Genomic DNA, 20,920 nt, shown 5'->3' with positions numbered 1-20,920 from the left:
TTCCCCTTAAAACTGCTTGTGTAAAGCTATAAATGCGTGCTAGAATATGATCTCTAGAGAGGAATTTCACTTTTTATCATTAAACCATTAAATCTGTTCTCAGAATTAAGCAGCACTTTTAAAATGTACATGGAAGTTTTTTAACAATATGAATGTTGTTTTCTTCAGTCAAACTGCTGAGAGGACAGTTTTAAGTTCTCATGCAATTTCAGCATGTCTGTAAACTTTTACAAATGAAGTCAGCAGCTCACTTACAGCGCTTTAAAATTACAAATGTATGACAATAATCCTGAGACTTTCATGAAACAGAGGTTAACATTTACAGAGAAATCAACAGATTAAGTACTAATAGCATTTCAAACACCTTCAGTTACTATTCTTTTTCCCAAATTGCTCTTTTCTTTCAGTTAAAATGAAACTTAAGTTTAAAAGAACGAGGTGAAGAATCTGCAATTTTAGGGATGCTGCTAAATTCTGCCTTTCTCAGTACAGTACAAAAGGTGCCCTGGCCAGCAGCACTAGTCATGCAGTACAAGCAATTGCAGGATTCCTTGTATTGTTTTTATTTTTCTAGCTTTATAATTAAATACTGTACTAATATGCTCTATTAGCATATTATAGGCTATATACTTACATACATATACATACACACACGGTATTATTTTTACATTTATAGCACCTCTACTATATATATGCTGTTTTTACTGCATACTATTTACTGTATTTCTATAACATTATAATTATAGAATACATGCTAATGCACAAGGCTAGGGCATCCTTCATATTCACATTTATTGTGTTTAGTGTTTGGAGTAGAAAAAACTCATTATATCTTAAGACATTTTTGATGCTAGAACAAGAGCTAAGGTTAAGCCTTTATTAACTGAAAATGTACTCAGTTTTTCTACTAATAAGGTAGCATAAATTTACTGGCATGATTCTTACATATACGTAAATGTGAACAGATTTTCTGAGTCAGTCTAAAAACTCATCAACAGACATACTTTCAAAGCTACTGTGGATTGCACTTCAATTAACAATTAGCACATGCACAGTTCTGTAACACAGTTATTTATCTTAAACACCAGATATACAAGGTATAGGCACAAAAGACAAATAACTTATACCAAGAACACACATACCACTTTAATCACAAAGTAGCTTCAAACATTCCAAAACATTCCTGGTAGTTAAACAGTAATATACCCTGTGTATGTTTGAATCTTATACAAAAATATTAAACCATGAATAGATTAGAAAGTTCATTAAATATCATCACTCCCCCCCCCCCCCCCCCCCCCCCAATGTTTAGTGTTTCTGTTAATACAGAATATCACCTCCTCTTTTCCCTGCAACAAGAGTAAGAATTAAAGAGTTAACTTGTACGGAATGAAGCACTACTGTTAGAAATTATGGTAAGAATTCTGGAGGTGTTAGATGATGGAGTAATTTGTTGTAGTAGAAGCATCATATTGGCAGATAAAATTTTGACTCAATATGCTAATTTTTTTTCATATGAATTAGTTTCCTTGCAACAAAACAAGAATTGACAATATCTGAGTACTACAGTAATGCAGTTACAATCCTTGCTTGCTTGCCTGAAAAACAAGTGTCTGCATAACTACTAGGCATAAGCTATGCACACATCACATTTTTTGACATTAAAAAATATTACTGAGAAATCTGAAGATGGATGACTTTCTGTTGCATTCTGAAAAAAATGTGCTCTGTCTTCTGCATGGCTATCAAATTTTCAAATGATCACTGTGATAAAAACAAAGCAAGGACAGGGTTAACACAGTTTTTTTCCTATTGGCTGTGCAACGTGATCTACATAGAGTAATCATCTTCAGTCATGGAAAATCACTAAGATGACTGTACCCATTTTTTTCCTGTGCACTTGTGTCCAGCCTCCCAAAACAAGATTAGTATCAACTGTGAGGGGTTTTAATGCAAACTATTGTACTTCAACTGGCATTAATACTATTGATTTATGCAGTTGATACAAGAGAAGGAAGGGACACCATCCAAAGGGACATGGAAAAGCTGCAGATGTAGGCCCCTGAACAAAATGAAGTTCAATAAGGCCAAGCACAAGGTGCTGCCCCTCGTCAGGCCAATCACAGACATGAGTACTGTCAGGTGGAAGAATTCATTGAGATCAGTCCTGTCGAGAAAGACCTGGGGGTCTTGGTGGATGAAAAGATTGATATGAGCCAGTGGCATGTGTCTGCAGCCCTGAATGCCAACTATATCCTGAGCTGCATCAAAAGAGGGGTGACCAGCAGGGCAAAAGAGCTGACTGTCCCACTCCTGCTCTTCCTTTGTGAGGCCCTATCTGGAGCACTGCATCCAGGTGCGGGGCCTCCAAAGGCATAGAGCTATTGGAATGGGTGCAGGAGATGATCAGAGAGTAGCAGCACATCTCCCGTGAAGAGAAACTGAGGGAGCTGGCCTTGTTCAGCCTGGAGAAAAAAAGGCTCCGGGGCAACTTCCCTGAAGCAGTTGAGTAAGGGAGTACTTATAAACAGGATGAAGACTGGCTTTTTACATAATCTGATAATGATAGGACAAGGGGGAGCAGTTTTAAACAAAAAGAGGGGAGATTCAGACTAGATATTAGGAGGAAATTCTTTACTGAAGGCATGGGCACAGGCTGCCCAGGGCAGCTGTGGCTGCCCCATCCCTGGAGGCACTCAAGGACAGCTTGGATGGGGCCCTGGGCAGCCTGAGCTGGTGGAGGGTAGCCCTGCCCATGACAAAGGGGTTGGAAATGGATGATCTTTAAGGTCCTGCCCAAGACATTCTATGATTTAACTTGCTTCTAAATCTATAACAAATTCCAATAGTTGAGGGTCATGGAAATGAACCAAGGTCACTAGGAATATTCTGCAAAGCTGACTACAGAGATCTCAGTTTCATTTCATACCTGGTGAACTGCATCTCACTTGAAAGATTATGGTGCTTAGTTACTTATTCATGCAAGCTTTATAAAACAGGTTTGTTATCTCACTTCGGATAGCTACAGGAACATATTACTCTTTACTCATCACAGAAGCATCACCTCCATCCAATTGTTTCCAAGATTTTTGACACTTTGCCCAATATTGTAGTCACATAATATAGTCTATATTCCCAGATTACCCAAGCAAATTTCTTTCCTTTGAAAAGGGTACTTAAACTTTTAGATTATCTCATGATGGCATAGTTTTTACAGCTTACTCATATGCCTTACATCAAACTTAGTAAGACTGAAATCATTTCTGAAATAATTTATTATAATTGCCCTCAAATTGGATCAAGTATGCATGACTTTCAACTCAGTGAGCACACCTGAAAGCTACTGTATATAACTGTATGCAAAATTAATGCCCAAATCTGCCTTATAAACTTTGATAATGAGTATAAGTACCTAAATTATACAATTTAAATATCTTTTTATTGTGATATTTGAGAGAGTAGCAATTTAATATTCAGTCCTCTTCAAAATGTATGCTCACCTACTGTATATTGTCAGTTGATTGCATTATACTAGTTAACTACTCTTGCCACTTATAAGTACACTACTAATTTTAAAGCAATTTTCAGGATGTTGAGAGCAGAACTTTGCACTGATATGTGTGACTTGAATGTGTAACCAACATGTAAAACGGTACACCATTTCAGTTAACTGCTGTTTAAGTAATCAGTTACGGTGAGATTAACAGCAATAATTAAGTATCATGCACATATGCAGATTTGAGGTTTTCCACATAGCCTTATTAAGACACATTCAAATTTAAGTTCTGAGACCACACCTACATAGCTGATTTTCCATTAAAGATTAAACATCAAGTGCAGCAGTCATTGTCAGGAGAGTTTTGCTCACATACGTTTGCACAGTTATCTTTATCCCCTAAAAAGAGACAGTCTTTAGCTTTCTTTATTCAAATAAAGGGAGAGTCCACTGGGACATACCCCTGATGGGTCTCTACGAGTATTGGACTTCACACATTCCCTTTTACCCTAACTTCCTGATCACACTGTCCCTTCCTCCTTTCCTCATTTGCTGAAGTACTCAGGGGTTACAGACCTCCCAGACCACCTAAAACACGTTCCCCCTTGAATGTGACCTATTAGGCCTGCAGTAAGTCCAAATTTCACGTGTTCAAGTTGTCTATAGACCTTTGTGAGAGTGTACGTACCTCAAATGGAAAGGAATTTGCAAGCTTCTGCACAACTTGTAAACAAGGGCATCTCATTCACAAGTCTCTATGTAAATGATTTTATTAGCAAGGGCATCTCGTTTGCGAGCCTCTGCGTAAATGATCTTATTAGCAAGGGCATCTTCAATCTTCTTTTATCTCTTACGGTTCAGAATCAGATAATAGTGCCTACCTCTCTTGAAAGTCAAGGGAAGATACATGTGTGTGTGTCCTCTAGCTTTTGAAGCTAGGTAGTTTAACATCCAGCATAAATATTGCAATAATGCATGTAAAAAAAAAAAATCGCTACTTTCATATATAAATTGAGAGTTCCCATTGCTGTTCCTTGTTTGCCTATGAAATATGGAAAGGGTAGAAGGGAGATCAGTATAACCATCAGATAGGAACCATGACAGCCTTCCTCACAACTCCCCTGCAGACACTCAACCACAATACACTTAGCAAAAAATGTAACCAACCAAACTCTCCAAACCAAATGATAGTTCTGAAAGCTGACAGTGGTTTATTACAGTGCTGCATGCACAGCTTCCACAACTCAGAGCTAAAATCACCCTCGTTATATACATTTAACATATGAATATTCATACATTTTTCACAATTCATACAATTTCCACAAAGTTCCCACCTATTTTATGCATACTAAATCTAACCTTGTACCTGCATCTGTCAGTCGGGGGATTCTTGCAAGGGGCCTTTCAGTTTGCCCATAGATGGTACTGATGATGAGGTACACAGATAGCTCTTTGGCACTTCCTAGTCTTGTAGATTGTCATTTGGCACTCCTATGTCTCTTAGATCTTTGGTGCTTAGCTCTCTTATATCTCTTTGGTGTTTAGATCTCTAACATCTCTTGGTGCCTCCCCACAGTGTCTACACAAAGTGTCATAGAATCATAGAATCATAGAATGGCTTGGGTTGGAAGGGACCCCAAGAATCATCCAGTTCCAACCCTCCTGCCACAGGTGGAGCCACCAACCTCCAGATCTGGTACTAGACCAGGCAGCCAAGGGTCCTATCTGTCTGGAACATCAAGAGGACTATTCTTTAAATGCTAACTAAATTGTTTAAGCCTTTTGGTATCAATACTGCTCATGTAAAGAAACAAATAACTGTGGTTATGATATAGATTTGTTTGTTCAGCAATAGGGATTACTGCATTAGTTTAAGAACCGATACATTAGTTTAGCAAAAGGGATCCATACGTGATAGCTCTGAAACTTTCAGTTTCAGCTTTAGTGAGTGAATAGTCTTGTTTTCCTCAGTAACTCTGCACTAAGAACAATAATAGAATACTTCTGCCTTTTGCCTCAATGATTTTGCCTCACAAGAAGCACTGGAGTCACAATAGAATGCTTTTACCTTTTGCCTCAAAATGTGCAAGGACATTTTCCTCAAGTTCCACATATATTGTTTTTCAAAAGTGGTTCACTGTGTCCTAGCAAGCAATGGAACTCTTCCAAACTGGAGAAAAGTGGATGGAAGTGGGTCAAAGATTTCAGTGATGAAGCTGACGGTGAAAGAAGGGGAAGAAGCAGCTGGGCACTCAACCACTCTAGATACCAGTGAGCATGCCCGAAGGGACATATAAGCACATGTACGAGTCCTTGAAAAGGAATGAATATGTATGCCAGTGTACTGCATATTGATGTCTTAACTGTTCAGGTGTAGGACCTGAACTCTTCAGAGTGCGTGCCTGCTTGTCAAGTCACCCGGTAGGTATCGTGAGGAATAAAGGAATGCCACTTTCTAACACCGCATTGGAGTTACAGGCTTTTCTTCACGGATTTCGGAAGACAGTTACAGAAAAGCGTTTAGAGCACGCTGCAGCCGCTGTTCCTGGGGAAGCTCGACAAGCAAAGCCAACGACACGAAACCCCGGCGCAGAGCTGTGTTTGGCCCTCGGGACAGCAGCCCCGCACCCAAGGCCACCTCCGACCACGGGCTCCGTCAGCCGGCCGGGAGAGGAAGCGGCCGCGAGTCCCACGGCGGGAGCCGCCCGAGGCGGGGCCGGGCCCGCCCCTCCCGCAGGAGGCCGCGCTGTTCCCGCAGGCCCAGCCGGCCCGAGGCCGCACCGCCCCCGCTGCCCCGCTCCGCTCCGGCAGCGCCATCCCCGCGGCGCCCGCCGCCCGCTGACCCGGAAGCGCTCTGCCCGCCTGGCGCGGTGCGGCGCGGCACGGCGCGGCACGGCACGGCCGGCTGTGGAAGATGGCCGAGTCGCCGGAGGAGGTGGCGGTGCTGGTACAGCGGGTGGTGAAAGACATCCGCAACGCCTTCAAGCGGAACCCCGACATGTGAGCGGGGCGGGCGCCGGGCGGGCGGGGCAGAGGGTCTTGGGGCCGCCCGGCGGCGGGGCCGAGCGCCTGGGCCAAGGTCAGGGCGCGGCGCGCCGGGTAGCGAGCTGCCGGCGGCGCCCGGCGTGTCGCTGTGCTGGAGCCGAGCGGTTCCTGCTGGGTCAGGTGCCGCGGCAGCGGGGTCCGTGCAGAGCGCAGGAAGGTGCCGAGCCGCGGAGACCCGCTGGGACAGCAGCACCAGGGACCGATGTGCTGGTGTAAGCGCCACCTGCTAAGCGAGCTCCGTGCCAATCCGGGGTTAGGCGCTGTGAAGGGCACCGTGCGGCCGAGATGGGGTGAGGCGGGAGCAGAGCCCGCGTGTGCCGTTCTTAGCAGGGCAGCGCGGTGGGTCCGGCCTCCGTCCGGCAGCTCCCGAGCTGCGCCCTGCGTACGTAACCTGACATCTGTACCGCCAGCACAGAGACTGACCTTTCCTTCGCGTTGGAGGGGGACAAACACGATGACTGTGTAGGACAGAGCAGTTACTGCTGTCTTTCATGAAACAGGTTTATCTGGCCGCCTGAGAGCCAGATGGTTCATGTTTCATTTTCAGTCCCGTTGCTGACCACTTCACTTATGCACTGGTCCCGTTTCTGTTTGCTGCCCTTTGTTTTAAGGTGCAAACTGCTTAGGGAGGCGTCTTGCTATCAACCCAGGCTCCGTATTAGTTGGAACAAATGAGGCAGCGGATAACGGGTCAGAACTTTGTAACGTAAATGCAGTGTTTTGTGTCAGATGGAAGAGCTGCAGTCTCCAAGGCGATGGCCTATTAATCTGCTCCAGAAAATAGCGTGTTAAGCAGTTATTTAGGAAAGCTTCATGCGCAGTTTTTAATTTGTCGTTTTGCTTGAAGGAGAAGATTAGAATGAGTATCCTCTTATTTCCTTCCGTAAATGTAGCTAGCTGCTTGGGTAGGTGGCCAGGTTTTAAAATACAGCATATGGGGACTTTCTAAAAAAGAACAGCATTTTGCCATGGAGTTCCATTTTTAGTCTCTGAGGCATAATGTGCTGTAAACAGCCGGTATTTGTGAATGAATCCGCTGAATCCTTTCGGTTCCTACTCGTCCTCCTAAACTGTTTCCTGATAGCAAACTTAGAGCCTGTGTTTTTGAAGAGTATGTGGCTGGTGTTGCTTTCTTTCATTCAGTCCAGGAGATGAAAGTAGATCGCAAGTGTTGCGTGCCCTGAAACTGATGCACTATATCATGCTTTGTGTGAGGAAGTATGACCTGCTGCTGGCTTGCCTCCTGAGGTAGGGAAGATGGGAATTTGCTTGCTGGATTTCTGAACTCCAGTATCTACATGGCTAGGATAGGCTGCAGGCCATTGGCTACCACACCTGTCTGCATCTGGAGCAGCAGGGTGCAGCCCTTACAGCCAGCTGTTCAGTTGATCTGAGTTATCTTGTCTTCCCACTATTGACCAAGACACCTGTGGTTGGTTGTAGTCCCTAAAAAATGCTATCCTTTTCAATTGAGTGGCCTACTTGTGTCGTGGATCCAGATTTGAATTCTTTTCTGTGACATCTGCCTTCAGTGAAAATAAAGGGTTTGCCTGGTGCTTGATGTTCGTTTAAAAATGTCGTACTAATGTTGTCAAATTGCTCTTCTCCATTTGTTGTCCCATGTCTTTGAGTCTTTGTTCACTTGCTCCTGCTGCATCTTTCAGAGTGGATGCTTTGTTCTAGCAGGCTTTTTAGGGTTTAAAGGGGATATTGTCTCTGGTCAACACTAAAAGCCATGTAAAATGCAGTTTTAGGCTAACTGGGATGTTGGATTATTCTTTCTTGCTTAGGTTTTATTGGTTGGGTTTTTTGTTGTTGTTGTGGGTTGTTTTTTGTTTTGAATTAGATTTGGAGCAAGGTTGTGCATGTTTTTAAGGCAAGCTCACCTTCTAATTAACTACACAACACTAATTTAATTTTACCTCATCTGTCTGATCGCTCCATTTTCTTCTGCAGGGTAACCGTGTCAACTTGCTCATTTTCCATTTTTCTAAGGCTGTGAAATTTATTGGTACTTTTACCCAGTCCTACCAACGTAGATCTGATAAAAGCATTTGCATGAGCTATCCCGCTGGAATTGAATGGGTTGTAAACACAATACATCAATGCATACATTCTTTCTGAACTTCACTTTTCTTTTGCTTATGAGGCCAATGAGGATAAGACTCATTTGTCAAAAAAGTGTGTGAATTTTGTGGGCGTACTTAGAAAGGATAACCCAGCATTTGTGTGCGAAATCAGAGGATACTTCTTTTGGTTTGCCAATATCACCTTAGCTCAGATCGCTTTTTTTCTGTCTCAATTTGTGGTGTACTTAATGTGTTAAAAAACACACCTCATTTTGTTACATAAGTTGCTCTGAAAGTAATGCCTTCTATTTATTTCCATGGAAATTCTAACAGATACAAAAAGCACAGTAGCACTGTTCAGTAGAGCACATTCTCAGCTACGAAACAGTATTTTTCATTATAATCATCACCATGAGCTCTGCATTTTCATCAGGAATGAACAAGAGGCTGCATGCCGTTCTCATAAAAATCTGTTCCAGCAGAGGTGACCCACTGTCACTGTCACCACTACAGAAACACGTCACCCACCACATCACTGTGCTCACATCCACTGTTTGGTCCCCATAAATGATCAGCAAGCACTGATAAATGTCAGTGGGTGTAATTTTTCCACATGGTGGAGTTCAGTGATATGCCATTGTTTCAAACGCACTTCCATGTCACATGCCATTGTGTCAGACTGCCCCTCTGCTGCCATCTGTAACAGAGCAACAACACGTGATCATAGAATCACAGATTCACAGAATGGTTTGGCTTGGATGGGACCTTTAAGGTCATTTAGTTCCAACCTCCCAGCTATAGAAAGAGACACCTCCCACTAGACCAGGTTGCTCAAAGCCCCATCCAGCCTGGCCTTGAATGCTTCTAGGGAGGGGGCATCCACAGCATCACTGGGCAACCTGTTCCAGTGCCTCACCACTCCCACAGTAAAGAATTTCTTCCAGTATCTAGTCTAAACCCACCCTCTTCCAGTTTAAAACCCTTTCCTCTCATCCTGTCCCTACCTGCCCTTAAAGAAAGTCCCTCCCCAGCTTTCCCGTAGGCCCCCTTGAAGTTCTGTAAGGCTGCTATAAAGTCCTCCCAGAGCCTTCTTTTCTCCAGGCTGAAGAGCCCCAGCGCTCTGTCCTTGTAGGGGAGGTGCTCCATCCCTCTGATCATTGTGGCCCTCCTCTGTACCCTCTGGACCCTGAATCACCTCCCTTGACCTGCTGGTCAGGCTTCTTTTGATGCAACCCAGGATACAACTGGTCTGCATCCTGGCATATGGGCTGCAAGTGCACATTGCCTGCTCACGTTGAGTCTTTCGCTGCTTCAAAGCCATTGTCTATCCAACCTGTATCTGTGCTTGGAACTGCCCCGACCCAGGTGCAGGATCTCACACCTGGCCTTGTTGAATTTCATGAACGGTCCACCTCTCTATGCTGTCCAGGTCCCTCTGGATGGCATCTCTTCCCTCTAGTGTGTCAGCTGCACTACTCAGCTTGGTGTTGTCTTGCAAACTTGCTGAGAGTGCACTCAGTCCCACTGTCCATGTTGCATACAAAGATGTTAAATAGCACTGATCCCAGTGCTGATCCCTGAGGAATGCCACTCCTCACTGGTCTCCACGTGGACATGGAGCTGTTGACCACAACTCTCTGAGTGTTACCGTCTAGCCAATACTTTATCCAGAGAGTGGTCCATCCATCAAATCAATATTTTTTCCAATTTGGTGACCAGGATGTCATGCAGGACAGTGTTAAATGCTTTGCAGAAGTCCAGATAGACGACGTCATTTGCTTTTCCTTTATCCACTGATGCTGTAATTCCATCATAAAAGGCCACCAAGTTTGTCAAGTATGACTTGCCCTTGGTGAAGCTATGTTGGTTATCACAAATCACCTCTGTATTTTTCGTGTGCCTTAGTAGGGCCTTCAGGAGGATCTGCACCATGATCTTGCCAGGCACAGAGGTGAGACTGACAGGCCTGTAGTTCCATGGATCTTCTTTTTTTCCTTTCCTGTAAATGGGGGTTATGTTTCCCCTTTTCCAATCAGTGGGAACACCACCAGACTGCCATGACCTTTCAAATACGATGGATAGCAGTTTGGCAACTTCATCCGCCAGTTCCCTCAGAACCCATGGGTGGATCTCATCGGGTCCCATAGACTTGTGCACCTTCAGGTCCTTTAGATGGTCCTGAATCTGATCTTCACTGAAAGCAGCCAGATCTTCTCCATGTTCTTACCTTTGCTTTCTGCAGCTCGGGCGGTGTGTCTCGAGCCCTTGCCGGTGAAGACTGAGATAAAGAAGTCATTGAGTACCGCAGCTTTCTCCGTATCCCTCATGACCAGGTCACCAGTTTCCTCCTGAAGAGGACCCACATCTTCTCTAGCCTTCCTTTTATTACTGATGTACTTGCAGACATTCTTCTTGTTCCTCTTTATGTCTCTGGCTAGATTTAATTCTGTCTAGGTTTTTGCTATCCTAACCTGATCCCTACGTGCCCATATAACGTCTCTGTAGTCCTCCTAGTTAACCCGTTCCTGTTTCCACTCCCTATATGCTTTGTTTTTGTGCTTAAGTAAGTCCAGGAGCTAGTTGTTGATCCACAGCGGCCTTCTGGCATGGAATATTGGTGGGAAGGTTCTGCCTTTACTGCCATGCCACTGACATCTGTCTCTGATGTCATGGACCAACATAATAAAATAGAAAGCATTACTTTCAGAGCAGCCCTCGTAGATTTGAAACTGAATCAAGATTTCTTTTGGTGTGATTGCAGATTTCTCCTCTGGGAACCCAAAGTGAAACACACTTCATTATGTCATTAGCTAAATACGAAGTTTGTTTTGCCACTATTTTTCCCTTTAAATTGTTAAATAACTCGTGCAGCATTGATACTTAGGAATTTGCCATCTGTAGTAAATATAATTTGTTTGCAGTACTTAGTGAGAAGGGTAATCAGTGTGGAACTTTGAAGTGAAGATTATTGTGCTAACAAGCAAAAGGAAACTCCTGGATTATGTTAGTCCGATATTTATAGCTTCTTTAGAAACAAATACGGACTAGAAATAGTTTGGATTTCAGTAGTATCTTACTGTTCTTTCATTTATGAAAGATTTTGGTTGTACCAGTAAGTTAAAGACTAATTAACTAATGACTGATGGTATTGATTTATTATTTGAAATTCTGAAAGAGAATCATATGTGTATGGTAGACGTGATAATGCAAGAAAAGTTTTCGTTTCTTGTATTTGAAGGCCCTTTTCCCCACTTCTCAAAGGTTGTAAATCAATTGGTCACATAATCATTTCATAAGGCTTGTTTTAACCTAAACAAATACAAATCCCAAATGTCCATGCTGTAAATTGACATCCATCATTAAAAGCATAAATATTCTGCAGTTATAATGTTCTGGGCTACTTTGCTCCAGTCTTTGTTATCAGTATAACTGTAGTTGAACAGTGTCTCTTGATTGTGTGTCATTCTAATTTCCAAACCATTACTTAATATCCTCCTGTGGGAGAGGCTGGGTTATTTGAAAGATGATGTTTTAGGAAATGCAGAAGCTTATTCTGCATCTGCCTGTCAGTGTTGTTCTGCCACAGCTGAGATTTTAACTGTGCACAGGGTAAGTATGATGAAGCTCCATGCTTCATAGGGTGTTATTCTTACACAGCTTCTCCAGTCTCAGAACAGGTTGAAGAAGCTTTGGTGATAACCTAGATGAAGTCATCTGCTAAGTTCTAGCAGCTTCTGCATTGTACTTTATGATTGTGAATTACTGTGTGAGGTTGATCTGTAAATCCAAAGATAATTCATGCAGTTTTTGGTACTTGCATTTGGGAAATAAGTGTAAGCACACCCAGTTGTATCCTAAAGTTAAAGAGAAAACAGTGTAATCTAGGGAGTGAAATTAAACATTAGTTTAACAGTAGGTAGTGCTTCTGATAATGGGAGATAGCAAAGAACAACAGCCTTCAATTGCCATTACCTTCAGTACTGCGGGCAACTTGTACCTAAATATGAGCACCCTAAGTCCTGCAATTGGTTCGTGCAGTTCTGTCAGTCTGACCAGACACTCCTGTGCTGGATCACTGGGCTGTGGAGAGTTACGTGACACGCAACAACTGTAAGTGCCAGGTCCTCCCCTTGGGTCATGTCAGGCTACTGCGGTGATACAGGCTTGGGGAAGAGTGGCTGGAAAGTTGCCTGGCATGAAGAGGCCTTGAAGTGCTGGTCAGCGGCCAGCAGTATGCCCAGATAGCCAAGAAGTCCAATGGCAGCCTGGCCTGCATTGGAAGTAGCATGGCCAGCAGGAGTAGGGAAGTGGTGATTGTTTCCCTTGTACGTATCATTGGTGAGACTGTGCCTTGAGCATGTGCTCAGTTTGCAGCCTCTCGCTAAAAGACGAATTGTGCTCAAAGTTGCTCAAGTGTGTGCTGAGAAGAGCAACAAAGATGGTGTAGAGACTGGAAAACAAGCTACAAAGAGCAAGGGTGTTTAGTCTGGAAAAGAGGAGGCTGACTGAATATCTCATCTCTATAGCTACTGGAAAAGAGGCTGCAGGAAAGGGGGGTGTAGATTCCTCCCATGACTAGTGATAGATAGATAGAAGGAAACTGTCTCAAGTAACACCAGGAAAGGTTTAGATTGATCGTTAGGAAGAATTTCTTCACAGAGGGGATGATCAAGCATTGGGATGGATTGCCCAGTGATCTGGTGGAGTTCCATCCCTTAGAGGTACTCAGGAGATATGTGTATGTGGCACTAAGGGCCATGGTTTAGTGGTGGGACTCAGTTGGTCAAGTGGATGGTAGGACTTGATCCTGAAGGTCTTTTTTAACCTAGATGACAATATGACCAGAGGCTATTAGCGCAAGATTTAGGGTACTTAAGTCGTTTATTTTTACAAGGACTAATTGAGTGACTGGTGGTGCCTGTGTGTGAGTCCTGCTGCAGAAACTTTTTTGGGATATGTGATGATGCAGAGGCTGCAAGTGTTCCCAAGCATAATCTACTGGGCTGACAAAATGAATGACCTACTCCATTACTTGCTGCTGCAGACCCGAGAGGCCTTCAGGAGTGATGGTGGTTTGCATGAATTGTTTAGAACATAAGATAGGCACCCTGCTCTTCAAGCATTTTGAATCATGAACACTGTTTCTTCCCAGAAACTGAATGTAAGGTTTATGAACCACCTAGAACATCAAAACCAACAAAACCAAAGTGTTATAGACAGTGTTTCTACCACATGACAAGTGCTGGTCTGCATCTTGGGGAAGATACACACATTTACCAAATAAACCTTTTTGTGTTGTACTGTATCTCCGTGGTTCTCATTAGGCAGTGGTATAGTCCTTTGCCTCTTATGGCTTGCAGAGCATGTCCTAGAGTTGAGGTGTTTGACTTGTCAGCTCTTTGCAAACTCTTACCTGTCAATCGTTGTGGTATATTTAAGGCTGTGTAGTGAAATTAGCTCTCCTGAGTCAAGCTTCTGTTTGCTAAGAGCTGAAAGTGTGGGTGTAGGGTTGTTTTTATTTGCATTCCCTTGCTATTTGCCTTTGCTGTACAGTCTGTAAGCATCAACTCGTAAATTTTTGTGGTAATTCACAGAATTAATTAGCAAAGCTGTATGCTCATTGCCTCTGAGGCCCTATGTGTTGCAGCATACAAGAGCAGACAAAAGTCTGGACGTGGACTAGATTTATCATTTCACAGAATCATAGAATCACAGAATGGTCTGGGTTGGAAAGGACCACAATGATCATCTAGTTTCAACCCCCCTGCTATGTGCAGGGTCACCAACCACTGGACCAGGCCGCCCAGAGCCACATCCAGCCTGGCCTTGAATGCCTCCAGGATGGGGCATCCACAGCCTCCTTCAGCAACCTGTTCCAGTGTGACACCATCCTCTGTGTGAAAAACTTCCTCCTAATGTCTAACCTAAACCTCCCCTGTGTCAGTTAATACCATTCCCCCTTGTCCTATCACTATCCACCCTTGTAAACAGTCGTATCTCCTCCTGTTTATATGCTCCCTTCAAATCCTGGAAGGCCACAATGAGGTCTCCCCTTTGTAAAGGAAATGAAGACAGCAGGAAGCACAAACTTCAGGCTGTAAGGCATCATGTTGAAAACATCAGAGCATCAGTCTGGAATGTCTAATCTGGAATGTCATTGTAAGTCTAACCTGAATATCTTTGTGGAAAGCTTAATTTTTTTTGAGTGAGCAACATGGGTGGAAATCACCTACTTCTTGCAGTTTGGTAGTAGTAAAATTGAGAGTTTCCCTCTTCTTTTTTTTTTTTTTTTTCCTTCTTTTTCCTTTTCTCAGATGAAAAGAGATGGGGAAGGGACCTGGGTGTGTGTTTAGAGACAGAGCCAAGTAATTTGCAAGTGTCTTACCTCAGGTTATTTGTGCTCTTTTGCTGTCTGACATACTAAATCAGTTTTCTGAATTAGCAGATATACTTGTTCTTAAACAAACACATGGTGTCATTTTCAATTGCTTTAGTAATAATCCACTGAGGACACTGAACTAAATCAGTACACTCAGATTATCCAGTAGCACGATTAGTGTGTGGTAATTGGGTTGAGACTGTGAGGTCAACACTTGGGATGTATCTATAGACCTTGTATTGAAAAAAAAAAAAAAGGTTCATTATCATTCCAGTTTTTTTTCCATTAAACAGAATTCAGTGGTGAAATCAGGCGTGGTAGAAAGTGTAGAATTGTATTCCTTTTTCTCCAAGTGAGCGTGAATAACTGACAGTCTGTGTTTGTTTTTAAGAACATGTTAAAACCGCTCTTTCACCATCCATACGCATTAAAAGTTAAGGAAAAAAATAATATGCCCCCTTGAAACTAAAAAGCTTGAGACACTTCTGCTTCGTTTGCTGGTATGAATTTTTGTGGCCATCCTTTGTTTATTTCTAGAAGCTTGATTAAAGGTGTAATATAATAAATACATGAAAAGGACCTTCCCCATTCAGGATTTTTAGGAAAACCTAATATAACATTCCTGAGTAAGCAGAGAAAGTACAGAATCACAAAATAAAATAAAATAAAATTACATGGCATTTAAAGGACTTTGAATTCATGCTTGTTTATGTAGTAATGATTATTACATTTAGACTCTTCAACACTCTTTAAGTGTTCCTGTTTTTCTCCTACTGCAGTACTGGAGACGTAATATAAATTTTGTAGAGACTCTTCCAAAAACCACAGCTACCTTTTATGTTGTGTCTGAATAAATTGTAAAACAATTTAGTTTTGTTTTTTTTCTCCCCTCAACTTAAGTCTTTATTCAGACCAAAAAATGTATTTGCATCATTTATTTGCTGAGTTAATTTACTGCATAATTATGCAGGAGATTACTTTCTTAAAAATGCACTTTATTTTACCTGCCAGTCTGGGAGGAAACAAGATGACCTGAGAATAATGAGCACAGACGACTTTGGTAAAAACAGAGAAAAAGCAGATGGATTGACAGCTGAACTTTTGAAAAAAAAATAATTGTCGAATACTGGAAATAAGTTAAATTGCATTTCTTTCTGTTGTTATTATTTTTTTTTAAGAGATGAAATTGGATTAATACCCTGTCCTGAAGCAAGATACAACCGGAGCCCAATAGTCCTGGTGGAAAACAAACTTGGTGTGGAGAGCTGGTGTGTCAAGTTTCTTTTGCCATACGTCCACAACAAGCTTTTGCTCTACAGGCAGAGAAAACAGTGGCTGAACAAAGATGGTAAGTTACCCTGTTGGAAATTAGTACGTGATTCTTAGCATTCTTTCTTTATTTGCCTTTATTTGACATGATGTTGGCCTTTTTTAAACACAATTCAACCTGTTCTGAAAGAACTGAGTGAAACCTGAGGGAAAGCTGGCTTTGTGTTGTGCATCACAAGGGAAGTTGTATTGTTTCTTGGTTGAAAATGCAAACAAATCCTTTATCTTGCCTAAGCTGGAAGTGTTGGAGGGAGATGACTTACTCCCATGAGTGATTTAGGAAAGTAGTGCTACTGTTTGCAGAAGGAATAATGTCCTGTGACAGAAAGGCAGCTGTGGTAACACGTGGATCTGAAGTAAGAAAGAAGTGCAGGTTTTTTTTGGACTTGGGGGTACCAGAAATCGTTTGTTGAAACAACTTGTTAATTGTAAAACTCTATTCTCTTTTTTCTTCTTTTGTTGTTGTTGTTGTTCTCTTTTTTTTTTTTTAGTTTGTTTTACTTGCATGAAAAATACTTTTGTATGATTTTGTCTATTTTGAATGCTTTTTTTATTTTTAAGAATTATGAACAAGTGTGATGCTGGAGATACTTGTTTACAAAGGAACTTTGTTTAAATTGAGAATCGAAAGAGGTAATTGTAGTTTAAGAAACTTTTTGCTCATGCCTTCAGGTCTCTTTGCAATGACAGTCAGCTTAGAAACTTCTCTTTCTGTAGTCTTCTCATTTGGAATCTAATCTGATGACACAGTGACCCTTTTAGGCAGGTTTGGATGGTTTTTTGTGGTGACGCTGTCTGTTATGTTCCTGTCTATTCAGCAGGAATGACAAGGGTGTTAGGGCTGTTCAGAAAATTTTTCTGCTTACCTCCCAGATGAAGCATTTCAGATCCTCCCTTCTGAAAACATAGGTCATGAAACAGTGTCATGCTTAATTTTATTATGGTTTCTTTTGGAAGTTTGAATAAGAAGGTGTCTTGGAATCCAAAATCATGACTTCTGCTGGTGTTCTAGTTTAGAAGTTTTTCTCCTTTCTTCAAATTGAATGCAGACTATCTGTGGTATCACAAGACATTTGTCTGAAATTGCTACAAATATCTTTTTGTGCAAAATATTGTTCTGCATATTCTCAGAAAATCATCACTTCCCTTAAGTCCATAGTTCCACCTTTAATACAGTCTTCTGAAAACATGTTAATATGACCTTTGTACAAAAATAAAAATTTGGATACAGTCGTGTTTGGGGAGAAAAAAATAAAAAGGAGCTAGAAACCTGGTCATACTTGCCCTCCTCTGTCTGGAAAGACTTCTCACATCCAAAAGGATACCCGTGTTGTAAGCATCTAGAACGCTGTATTTTGCTTAAAATGCAGCTGAAAGTGCTTCTTGAAATTTAAATGAAGTAGATGTTGAGTTTTGTTATTGACACAGAACTATCTGGCAACTGCTAACATTATGTGCTAGATCTGCCATACGACTTCCTGTGGAAAAAGGCTCAGAGGTTTCTAAAATTCTGTCAGTTGGCATCTCTGGCTCAGAAATTCAATCTTTGTGAAATCTACATCTGTTCTTTGCTGCACAGAATTACAAAGAACAAACTAAAGGAACTAGACATTTCTTCGAGGGTTTCCTCAACTGCTTTTTTCCTTTGATAATATTCAGGATGCAGTGATTTTACTTTTTATTTATTCATTCCTCTCCAAGCACTCATATAAAACAATGTGGTAGATAAGCTTCTGTTTAGATTGGGCATGATTTTGTGCTGTTCCAAACCTTTGACACTACCATAGTCACATTACTGGACAGTCAGTCATGATTTTGTAGAGCAAACTGTATTCTTCTACATGGAATCATACAGTCCGTGAAAACTCTTTCGGATAAGTATTTGAAAGATTGAACTAGGCTGTGATAAGCTTTTGCTTAATATATCCTGTCTGCCCTAGATTATGCAATCATGGTAGCTAATGATTACTGAAACCATTATTAAAATCAAACACTATGTCTTAACTCAGAACCTCTGTGCTGTCTGTAATGCTATTCTTTGTCACAGCAATTCATTGTTTCTCTATTTCTTATTCTGCATTTTGAAGTTTACCTTTCGCTCTCTTTCATCATAGTTCATACTCTTTCACCATATAGGAAATGTGAGTATAATTACATGAGTGTGAGTATATTGCCCTCATACGATGACGTAACATAGTCCTTATGGGCAGGAGCCCATGGAAACACAGAATACACAAAATTATGTTGTCAGGCATGAATGAACAACCAAGCATGCAGTAATATGCAAAGATATTCCACTTTTTCACACAGTTAAGTTCTGTACTCTCAAAGAAATTTCTTGGTTAAAAGGTAAGTGAAGTTGGTCTCCTGTACTTTTTGAAGTAATATGCTCCTTTATTGTTGCACGTTACTGGTAGGTTTTTTAAATGTAATTTCGCAGCCAGAGAACCAGATAGAGATTATTTAGTTCACAAGGCCATCTCCTTCCTTTCCCTTTTTAATTTCTCTGAGATGTGAGTCATCTGCTGGAAATCACCTGGAGTACAATTTTAGCTTCTTAAATACAGAGTGTTGAGGAGAGAATGTAGCCAAAGTTTCTTGGCAGTAAAAGCCTGAATATTTGTGGCAACAGTGGCAGGGTAGCTGATCCAAGCTGCATATCCTGAGAGTGGAAGGCAAAGCAACATAGTGGCAGTCCATAGAATCTCAGGGTTAGGTGGAGATGCCTCTAGGATCCCTGCTGTTGCCCTGGTGGAACTCCAACTGCTTGGTCCTTGTGGTTTAACCCAGCAGAGAGCTGTGCCCCACACAGCTGCTTGCTCACTCTCCGTGGAGGAGAGAACTGGAAACGTGTGTTAGTACTTATGGGTTGAAATAAAGAGTTTACTAAGTAAAGCAAAAGCCATCCACACAAGCAAAGCTAAAAAGGGAATTGATCTGATACTTCCCATCAGCAGGAAGATGTTCAGCCCCTCCCAGGAAAGCGGGAGCTTCTTGGGAAGACAGACACCATCACTCTGAGTGTACCTTCTTGAATCCTTTTCTCTAACTTTTATTGCTGAGAATGATTTCATATAGTATGGAATATCCATAATACCCTAGTCTGAAGCAAGGCCGTCAGTTCAGAATGAACTCAAAAGTGTTTTTTATTACATGTATGTGCATGTGGATAGCTAAATTATGTTGTGATCCTAATTCATTGTTATTTTTTTCCTAGATTTTCCTACAGCTACAGTATCTAGTTTTGTTTGTTTTGTAACTGTGCATTATATAGTATAAAATTAGCACATATCTGTAGCTCAAGGTTGTACAGAAATAATAAGAGAATACTTTTAATGTTACTATCTCACTTCAAAATTGTTGGATTTTCTTTGAAGAATTCCCTTTAATACATACAATATGTCTGCAATTTAAATCATTATATACTCAAGGATTCAGTGCAGTCACTGTCCATCTCTGAGGGTATACAATACACGTGAATCTATCTAACTCAATAGATATTTTTATCTCTATATAGATATGTCTCTCTCTATATATACCTATGTGGATAGATGGGTTTATAGGTAAATCTGGATAGATAATTAGCAATACAGGTGGTGGTCTGAAATTTCCAGCTGCAGACTTCTTAGATAAAAGTTGTTAGCACGATAGAACTCTTCCAAAATGAGACAGAGTGGTGTTCTGTAGAAATGGACATAGATATGGCAACCAGCCAAGGAGAGACCTTAATGAGGGATGGGACCAAGGGAGTGCAGAGACCACTAGAATATGTGAACCATTGCTAATCTTTGTATTTTTTGTTCACTCATTTTAGAGCTGATAGATACCACATGTACGCTCCTGCTGCTGAATCCAGACTTCACCACGGCTTGGAACGTGAGGTGAGTTGCACTCAGTAAATGACATCAGAATGACCTGGGCTTTAATGTGCAAATCAGCCATAAAGTCTGGATTTAGTGGTAACTAATGATAGAGCAGCAGTTCCTCAGCTACAGAGCACTGAAGGAATGTTGGACATCTCTTCTATCCTGTATGCACTGCAAGTAATTTTAAACTGATTTAGTTTTTGTTTGTTGTTGATTTTTTTTTTGTACTGGCTAAAGCATACATTACTATTACTGCATGTGAATACGTGTTAGGTCCTTATGTTGTTTCAGCTGGAAGTGTCACATTCTTTGCCTCTGTCTGTTGAGGCAGGTCATTTATAATCTTCAAGTGGGCATATTGTTTTTGCTGAATCACAGTATCCAGCTAATGTCTGCTCTCTGTTTTCATTGTTTTTGTTTTATCTCTCATTGAATATTATATCTCAGTCCTTTTGAGATAACTGATCCATTTAGTGTTGTTATCAGTACAGTTCATAGCTGAACAGCTCTCAGTAGATACACTGCAAAAGAAGAGGAGGAAGCTGTATTCACAGGGTTCTGAAGCAGATAATTTTTGTGTAGATCTCCCAGGTGGGGGAATGTTCTGCTTCCAAAGTAAGATATGAAATGGTCTTAAAGGAGTAGCAGAAGGTTGGAAGTCTGACTGAAACTTCTTAGTATCTTGGAGGAGTAATTAAAAAAAAAATTAAAAAGGCTTTTTGTCGTTAAGATTCTT

At 41.5% G+C, this 20,920-nt stretch overlaps 1 protein-coding gene across 3 annotated transcripts in view; it reads left to right on the top strand.

Moving 5' to 3' along the window:
- Positions 1 to 6,352: 6,352 nt before the first annotated feature.
- The window catches only part of PTAR1 (protein prenyltransferase alpha subunit repeat containing 1), a 35,439-nt gene continuing 20,871 nt past the window's right edge, over positions 6,353 to 20,920 (top strand). For 2 of the 3 annotated variants that reach the window (XM_004949155.5, XM_040656043.2), the window contains exons 1-3: positions 6,353 to 6,496; positions 16,168 to 16,337; positions 20,133 to 20,199. In XM_004949155.5, coding sequence (XP_004949212.1) covers positions 6,411 to 6,496; positions 16,168 to 16,337; positions 20,133 to 20,199 — 323 coding nt within the window. In that variant the 5' untranslated portion in view covers positions 6,353 to 6,410. Of the gene's footprint in view, positions 6,497 to 14,644; positions 14,770 to 16,167; positions 16,338 to 20,132; positions 20,200 to 20,920 lie in introns of all 3 variants that reach the window. The other variant, XM_025144932.3, reaches the window with a different exon arrangement.

Source organism: Gallus gallus, chromosome Z (genome assembly GCF_016699485.2).
Source record: "Gallus gallus isolate bGalGal1 chromosome Z, bGalGal1.mat.broiler.GRCg7b, whole genome shotgun sequence".
Lineage (NCBI taxonomy): Eukaryota > Metazoa > Chordata > Aves > Galliformes > Phasianidae > Gallus > Gallus gallus.
The sequence above is the reverse complement of the archived record's forward strand: the minus strand, read 5'-3'. Positions and strand labels throughout refer to the sequence as shown.